At 49.7% G+C, this 8,654-nt stretch overlaps 1 protein-coding gene across 2 annotated transcripts; it reads left to right on the top strand.

Moving 5' to 3' along the window:
• The first annotated feature begins 606 nt into the window (after positions 1 to 606).
• BLCAP (BLCAP apoptosis inducing factor) lies at positions 607 to 8,346 on the top strand. 2 transcript variants are annotated; one of them, XM_058814814.1, is made up of 2 exons: positions 607 to 802; positions 6,728 to 8,346. In XM_058814814.1, exon 2 carries the CDS (start codon positions 6,813 to 6,815, stop codon positions 7,074 to 7,076), a length of 264 nt encoding a protein of 87 aa, XP_058670797.1. In that variant the 5' UTR covers positions 607 to 802; positions 6,728 to 6,812; the 3' UTR covers positions 7,077 to 8,346. The 2 variants fall into 2 exon arrangements, with proteins under 2 accessions (XP_058670797.1, XP_058670798.1); XM_058814815.1 differs by lacking the exon at positions 607 to 802 and adding an exon at positions 3,522 to 3,564.
• Positions 8,347 to 8,654: the final 308 nt, after the last annotated feature.

The following is an 8,654-nucleotide window of genomic DNA, read 5'->3' as shown; positions in this document are numbered from 1 at the left end:
CAGCCCCGCTGTCCTCCGTGGCTCTGAGGCAGCACAGCACAAGGTGCAATGGACCATGCAAACACAATGGAATAATAACCACGGAATATGCTGACTTGGAAGGGACCCCTCAGGATCCTCGAGTCCAACTCCTGGCCCTGCACAGGACACCCCAGGAATCCACCCTGTGCCTGAGAGCGGTGTCCAAACGCCTCTAGAACTCAGGCGCAGGGCTGTGACCACTGCCCTGTGACCACCCCTCCGAGTGAAAATCCTTTCCTAATACCCAGCCTAACCCTGCCCTGACCCAGCTTCAGGCCATTCCCTCGGCTCCTGTCCGTGCTCGTGAGAGCCAAGAGACCCGAGCTGCCCCTCGTGAGGAGCTGTAAGCAGCGCTGAGGACCGGAGCTGCCCTTCGTGAGGGAGCTGTAAGCAGCGCTGAGCTCTCCCCCTCAGCCTCCTCTTCCCCAGGCCGAACAGCCCAAGCGCGGCTCATTACAAGCGCCCACAAACACAAAAATCTCTTCACAAAACGCGAATCCGGCCGGGGCCGGCTCCCAGCGCCGCCCCGCCGTGCGCAGGCGCAGCGCCGTGCGCGCAGGCGCAGCAGCCGCCGCGCGGGGCTGCCCGGACCCGCCTGAGGAGCGGCCGCTGCCCGCGCCCCCGCCCCGCCGGCCGAGCAGCAGCGGCAGCAGCAGCGCCCCGCGGCCGAAAGCGCTCCGGGGACAGCCCCGCTCCCGGGGACAGCCGCCCGGCCGCCTGGGGAGGCCTGGCAGGCTTCTCCCTCCTTCCTCGGGGCGGCCCCGGGATGGCGGCGTGAGCGGTGAGTACGGGCCGGGGCCCAGCGGCGGGGCTGGCGGAGCGGGCAGCGCTGCGGGCTCCGGGGCTCGGCCGGGGGAAAGGGGGAAGGTTTGTCCCGGCCGAGGAGCCCCGCGCTCGGAGCTCTGAGTGCGCCGGGATGGGAGAGGCTTCAACCGACCCCGAGCTCGGTGCCAGCATGGAAATAACAGCACTGTGTGCCTTCCCTCCCTTCCTGCTGCTCTCGGGCGCGAACGTCTCCAGCTCTAGTTAGCGCCTTCTGAAAGGAAAGCCGGGCCCGTTCCTCCCCAGGGCAGCACAATGCTCTGACAAGCTTTTGTGCAGGCAGCTGGACGGGATGGGCCCTGTGGGTCCCTTCCAACCCGGGGTATTCTGTGATAGTCTGTGAATACAGACTGTTGTGCCTAGCCAGGCACCCTACCCGAGCACCCATACGTGCTTTGAGCCAGCTACAAAGTGAGTTTACAAGCTGTGCTGTCATACCAACATTGCTCATGATATCCCAGACATGCAAGTGCAAGAGAAGAGGAAAAACAAGCTCTAAATACAGTCCACAGCATGCTGAACTCTCCCATACTTCATTGGTACTGAAACATTTCAATGGACATTTCAATGGACCTTGCAAGTACTGTCATAATGCAGTAACCTTTGTCTTTCCAAACTGTAGGAGATCATAACTCCTCATAGCTGCCCAAACAGCATTTCTGCCTTTCCTCATCTGAGATGCAGAAAACTCACCCTTATCTGGCTGTCTTTGGACCTCTGAAGCCTGCTGAAGGCACAAAAGATAGAAAAGTGGTCCAAATTAAAAAGTTCCCTGCTTTTCTCAGGGAACTTGGGCCTGGAAGTTGTAATCTGTGGCAGTTAAACAAAGGCAGAGGGTGGGAATGAGGACCTCTGAAAATCAATGAATTAGTCCAAATGGAAGTAGTAATACTTCAGATGACAGCTGTGGCTGCTGACATCTCTTCCCATCACAGAGCTGGCTGACTTAATCTTCTGCTCCTCTGATTCCTGATGATTTCTAGGCCCATTCTAAGCTCTCTGAGCAAAGCAATTAGTTTTAGTTTGGATCTCTCCTCTGCCTTCCTGCTCATGGGTGGGGAAGGATTCACCCTGGTGCTGTGAGGGCATTGCATTGCAGATGGAGTGGGCACTGCCTCTGGACAAAAGCTCATCCATTCCCATCAGGAATGGAGCTCAGAGGCAGCTTTGGAGGTGGTTACAAGAGTGGCTCAACAGAGAGCCTCCACTTTTCACCAAGTGAGTTGCTTTGGCTTGTGTCTAGCATGAGAAATCAGAATACTAACCCCAAGGCTTGGTTAGTAAAGGATTTGTTGCTCTTTTTGGAAGCTGTTGTGATTATATTGCACCATATCTGACTCTACACAAAGTGTCCAAGGCATGATCCAAGACTAGGCTAAGGCCTTTGCCAAAAAGTATAGACTCACTCTTTCCAGCTGAGTCATACCAGCAGATAAAGCTTTTAAAAAAATTGAAATAATAGTGGCAGGGCTAAAAAAAAAAACCCTAGAGAAGTTAATCCCTGCTGCAAATAGGTCTTAAAGTTTGAGCAGTTATGGTTCTTGGGTTTACGCCAGAGGGTTGGCATCTGGGAAGCTGGTCTGGTGTTGCTTTTCTTAGCTGAACTCTTCCAACTTGTCACTTGATAGTTCTTCAGCTCTCTTTTTGTCCCAGTGCTTTAGCTGTTGTGTATTTTTCAGCAGCTGTTTTGGGTGCTGTGTGATATTTGAGTTGGTGTGAAGCACTGCCCACTCACATCAGTTGGTATTTGTGACAGGGTTTTTGGTTAAAACCATTTTAAGCAGACAGGTGAGAAACACATCCCTGAGCCTTCCTCTTCAGTTTATATGCACTGGATGACTTGAGAGACTTTTATCTAACCAGTGTGGCTTTTCATCACAAGCAGAGATTTCAGCTTCTGGGAAAGGGGGAGGATGATAGCAGCACGCCCCAATAAAAAGGTTACTCAGTGTTTTATTGCAGACCTCTCAGCTCTCAGCCTCTCTTTCTGTAGCATCTGCTGGGGGAGTTCTGTGTGGACAGCACTGGCTTAAAGGCTGCCTTTGTAAGGGCTGAACAAGCTTACCCTTGAAGTGCTTAGGGAAAGCTGGCTGATTATTCTCCCCTTCCAGGGTAAGTGGACTGTTAAAGAATTCAAATGTTCTTGAGAAAGGTACAGACTTGGTATTGACACACTGATGTGCCAACCTGTGGTGTAGGAACACCTCTCAGTGTGTTAATTGCTGAGTTAGGGTGTAGAATATGAAGGAACAGCTTGCTAGCTCCTCACATGGATTTATTCCAAAACGTGACTGATCCATTGCAGAGCAGTGCTCTGTGCTGCTCACTCTAGACCTGTCATTATTGAGATTTTGTTTCTGCTTGGGAAAGGTCTGCTGCTGCCTTTGCACTGGAATTCCAAAATCCTCCGCACAAACACACACCAGTAGGACCTGAATGTTTTTGGGAGGGAAGATGACAGCAGGGAGGGCTGGCAGTGCAATGGAAGCCAGCTAATAAGCATGTGGAGAAGTGCTGGTGCTTGCTTATTAAGGAGGTGTGCAGGGAACCTCCCCTGGCTGCTCCTGTGCCTGCAGGAACAGGAGAGGCTCTGGCAGCACATGGAGATCAGGCTGGGACACAGGGGAGCATCACCAGTTCTGCTGCTGAGGGCCTGAAGGGAGTTCAAGTGGCTGCAAGAGCTGTGGAGGGTGAAAGGAGGAAGTGGGAAGGAGCTGTCAGGTAAACATGAGTGGCCACCAAATCAGGTGACATGAGGAGCAGCACAGGAGCAGGTTTGGGGACAGTGGGACATGGGGCTCGCTGAGGCAAGAGGTGAGTCAGGCAGGGAGGGGAGAGCAAGAGCGGCTGGCTGAGGGAAAACAGGACGCAGTTGTGAAACCAGTCCTGTTGGGTGACAGGTTATTATTTGCTCTGGAACATGGTAATCTTTGGCTTGGGTTGTGAGAAGGGGACAAACACAACAAGGGAGGAATCTTTAATTTGCAAATTTCACCTTGCTTGAGAAACCAGGCAAAACCAAATATTGTTGTGGCTTCTGGAAGGATCTGCCTGTCCTGGGCATGAAGGAGAATGTTCCCTGCTCAGTGAAGGGCTGATACAGGAGGTGCTGTTTCTCTTGGATCAATAGAGTGTAAAGAGAACTCAGTGCCAGCTGTACAGAGAATCTCTTAATGAAGAGCACATTTCTTACTGGTGGGAAGTCCCTTGAGGGACACAGAGCTGTGGCAGCCTCCTGTAGTGAGTGCTTGGTCCAGGATCAGCTGTGGGATACAGCAAAGGATCCTCATCCTTTAACTGCTTGGTAGTGAAGGGACTCCTGAGAATAAAAGCAAACTGACTACAGACACAAAGAGCAGCTGTTTGAATGGCTGCATTTGGCAGAAATCCAAGAGGTTTGCAGGTTGAAGGGCATTGGCATTGAAATTTCATAGTAAGAATAACTACTATTAAATGGTTCTTTATTCTGCAGTGGTTGCATTGATTGCTACAAGCAACTGGTTCTTGCAGGAAATACTAATATTTAAAAATGAGTAACTTGTTGTGAGGTGGCTTTGTGTTTGTAGGAAGTGCTCAAGTAAAGCTTAGACACTTAAAATTAATTCAGTATTTAGAGTGTTATGGTTAAGAGCATTGTAGGAGTGAGGATGCCAGACCATGAAGTACAAAGTGTAGCTACAACACAAATTATAATTATTTTCTAACTGTAGTCAGTTGTAAGGTTTGGGGCTAAAGGCTCAAGAGTGACATATGACCTATTTAAGCTGAGAGATTTGTGACATTAGTTCTGAAAAATTCTAGTTCTTTGTTTCAGCCTTTTGCTACTTAACAGACACATTCTTTACCCATTTCTATACTCTGGATACAGAAACCCAAAGCAAAGTAGGCACTTTAAACTAAAGTTTTGAGAACAGCTGACACAAGTTGCCACAGAAGTCAAGCTGATGCAACTGGATCTGGCAAAAACATAACATGGTTGTTTAGGCACTCATTTTTAATGCTTGGTGTTTGGAGCACTTGTGAGAAAAAAAATGCAGGAAGCTTCAAGAAGGGAACAGTTCAGGAGGATTAAGGCAGCTGCAGATCATTGATTTAGTAAAACTTTACTGCATTCAGTGAATTGAAAACTTGGGTGATGGGGTTTGGTTACCTTCCTGTTCAAATATTTGTTGTTAGATTTTTTTCTCTCCATTCTTCCCCTTGCAAAAAAGTTCTCTAGTACTTCTGTGGTATTGTTTACTCCAGAGACATCTGAGCAGTTCACAAAGGCAAGCAGGCAGCATGTTTTGTTATGAAATGAGTAATAGCTGATACCAATTTACAGATGGGAGAAAAGGCTTGGGACTAGACTTGCCCTTAAAGATGTGAGTGAGTGACCTGCCTAAAACAGGACTAACATTGGGAGCTGTATCCTGTGACTTGGCTTTATCTGTATTGCAGCATAAAATAACTTTTTCCTTACTCTTTGGCTACTGAGCTGCAGCTTAGTTTTACTAATTGAACTCCAGCTGCTCTCTCTGCAGGAGAGCACTCCCTTGCAGGAGCACCAGCACAATGTACTTTCCCCACATAATGTTTGTGCTGGTGGAGATGTTTGCCTGCATTTTCCTACTAACATTAAATTAAAATAGATGGTGCTGCTCAGGATGGCAGCATTTCCTGCTGCTGACAGCAGAGCCCATTGCTACCTGCGAGACAAGTCTGACCTCAGTGTTGTTTTGGAAGAGAACCTCCTGTGGTTTTCTCTTGGCTTTTCTCTGCAATCCCTCATTCTCTCTCCCTTTGCCAGGAAATCCCTTCTCCTGCCAGCAGGAGCCGGTGGAATGTGCTGTTTGTTTACATTCTCACTCCTTCATCCTACTAACCTTCCCACCCCTAGCTGTAATCCTGACAGGCTGGGCTGAGCCCTTCATCCTTCTGAGGGAGCACTGCTCCATTGAGTAATTGCAGACACAAGGCTTTCTGCAAGCAGCTGTCCCCAGCAGACTCCTCTTGGTGGGGGTGAGGCATTGATTGTTTTTAAAGCCATTTGAAATTCTTGAAGGGGTTTGTAGTGCCTCAAAAGAGCACACATTTAATGTCATTAAGGGGGTTGCTAAAGGTAGGAGCAGGTTTTCTGGACTTGCAGTGTGCTGCCATCCCTGCCTAGGAAAGCCCTTAAAGCCCAGTTTCCAGAGGGTTTTATAATAATCCAAGTGAGGAAATCCTGTGTTTACAGCACTTAATGGAAATTGCCATTCTGAGCCTGTCCCCCGTTTGATCTATTCACATACTTCATCTTATCTGACTTTAGCTGTTTGGCAAGGATTATAAATCTGTAAGCTGAGACTGTCCTCCCCTTTGTTTTACAGCCTGGACACTGCTGGGGCTTTCCTGGGTACCTTGATGTGTAGCTGATTTGGTGCTGTCCTGCTGGAACACTTTATTGTTTGTGTGCAGAACAATTCCTTACACAAATGTTTCCTTAACACTTCTCTGTAGCACCAAATAATGATCACCCTTCAATTGCATTTCTTTATATCATCACTCAAGCCTTTGGGCTGTCTTGGATCAGTGTGTGTAGGGAAGGCTGTGGCAGCTTGTTTCCCATTTCCACCTCTCCCTTTCTGTTCCTGCACTGTGCTAAAAGGGTCTCACTTGTTAGCCTGGATAAAGGCCTGAGGAACAGAGCACACAGGATACACTTCTGTACCAGCATTAGCTGATCCTGTCCCCAGCTGAGTGGTTCAGAAAGCAGGAACCTTTCCACCAGCTCCAAGGATTTAGTACTGGGAGTTCAACCATCAGCCAATGATGCTTGGGAGTAAATGAAGGTTTAGAAGCATGTCAGTTGATTTTTTTCCCTTCATTTCTCTGAGAGTCTGACATTTCCTTCTCCCTGCAGAGCAGCCTGCCCTCGGGAGGAGTTGCTGGAGCCTGTTCCGGAGCACATCTGCCTGCTACTGCCCACGAGGCCCCAGCCAGCCACCATGTACTGCCTGCAGTGGTTGCTACCTGTCCTGCTCATACCCAAGCCCCTGAACCCAGCCTTGTGGTTCAGTCACTCGATGTTCATGGGATTCTACCTGCTCAGTTTTCTCCTGGAACGGAAACCTTGCACAATTTGTGCCTTGGTCTTCCTGGCAGCTCTATTCCTCATCTGCTACAGCTGCTGGGGGAACTGCTTCTTGTATCACTGCACAGGATCCCAGTTACCAGAATCAGCTCACGACCCCAGCATAGTGGGCACCTAGAAAATCGTAATCTTCCAGTCTGCTGAGGGCTCTTGTTTTGATTTTTAAAAAAGGGGTGGGGCTGGGGAGGAGGGGGGGTGTTTGGTGTGGGACTGGAGTAAGGACAACCTATTTCCTGTAACTGTGCGTGGACTGGAGTGGCAGATTCTTCCCACTCCGCCTGTGAAATCGACTCGTTTACTGTGTGAACTCTGGCAGCACCACCTGCTTTTTTAGGAGCAGGAGTCTTTCTTTTTCTTTCCCGTATCACCGGGAGCAGACACCAGCCCTCAACTGAGAACTGCTGGAAGCCTGAGCTGCTGGTCCCTGCCCAGCTGGGAGTGCTGGGGTTGTGTGTCACTTGTCTGCATTAGGCCATGGTGGTCTAACTCAGGGCTCTTGGCCCTCTGATCCTGCTTGAATAGCTACAGGAGTCTCTCAGTCTCTCTTTGTGGGGAGCCAGCCTTCCCACCTTGCTGATCAAGGGAGAGTGCAACAGCTCACAAATGGACTTGGCCAAAAGCTGCTGGAGCCAGAGGCAGTTGAGTCATCTCCTCCTGCTCAGCCTGCCAAAGAGATGTGTGCACTGCCCAAGTGCTTTCTGAACTCTTTGCTCTGAGATCCCAGCCTGAAAGCCTCACTTTGCTGCTGCTTTTATAAAGCCTCACAGGCAGTAGAGACTCTCTTCCCCTCCTCCTCCATGTCCTGGGTTTACCAAGGTATTGACCATTGGAAGAAAGAACCAGCATGCTGCAAGACACAGGGTTTTGGAAGCCACTGTGAACTTTACCCTACAGAACTCATCCCAAAAGGCTGGGTGTGGACAGGGCAGGAGGGGATCCATGAGGTGGGGGCATGGCTTGAAGCAGTAAATGCTTCAGCCATTTCAGAGATGATGGGTTTGGGCCAGAGGTGACAGAAGGTGCTGGTGCTACTGACTAGAGAAGGGCAGAGGCTGGAAAATGCCTGATGTCTCCAGCTTCCCTGGCAGAAGGATGTCAAGAATCCAGGGTGATGATGGGTCTACAGCCTGGGGCAGAGGTTGGTTTGTGAGAAGCCTTAGAGGTTGGCACAAAACACCTCTAAACTTTGAAGGTTTCCCTCCCCTTTGCCATCTGTTTGTCTTTCATTCAGTCTTCTGGTGGAGAGCAGCAGAAATGGCTGTTGCTGTCCTGAGGCAGTTCAAGCTATGAGGTTGTGAAACTTCCAGAGTATTGTTTGTTCATTGCACAGCTGTTCAAAATGTTTAATAAAGCTTTATAAACTTTGGTCTATGGCCTCCTGCCCAGCATGATGCATTGGCTGCTCATTGTGGATGCCTTAGCCCAGCAATCACGTGTCCCTGCATTGTTCTGTTCCCAGCACAGCAACCCCCAGCAAGAGGCAGAGCCTGTTTGCCCTGTAGCTCCCAGTACTGACTCTTGATTGTTTGGGCAGACTGGGAGCCAGACTGGCAATTCCTAAACAGCCTCACATACGTCACAACCAGAAGCACTCCTGTGTCCTGTGTGTTTCTGTGCTTAGTGACAGATTCCCCTTTTCTTGCTGCTTAGGAAATTAAACCCCCGAGCTGTGTCCTGGAAGCCACTAATCCCCAGC

The sequence above is a fragment of the Ammospiza caudacuta genome, chromosome 15 (genome assembly GCF_027887145.1).
Source record: "Ammospiza caudacuta isolate bAmmCau1 chromosome 15, bAmmCau1.pri, whole genome shotgun sequence".
NCBI lineage: Eukaryota > Metazoa > Chordata > Aves > Passeriformes > Passerellidae > Ammospiza > Ammospiza caudacuta.
This window is presented reverse-complemented; position numbering and strand designations above follow the sequence as displayed.

Bases quoted from the DNA above. Each gene is read 5' to 3' on its own strand.
- BLCAP (XM_058814814.1), top strand. From the start codon at position 6,813: ATGTACTGCCTGCAGTGGTTGCTACCTGTCCTGCTCATACCCAAGCCC.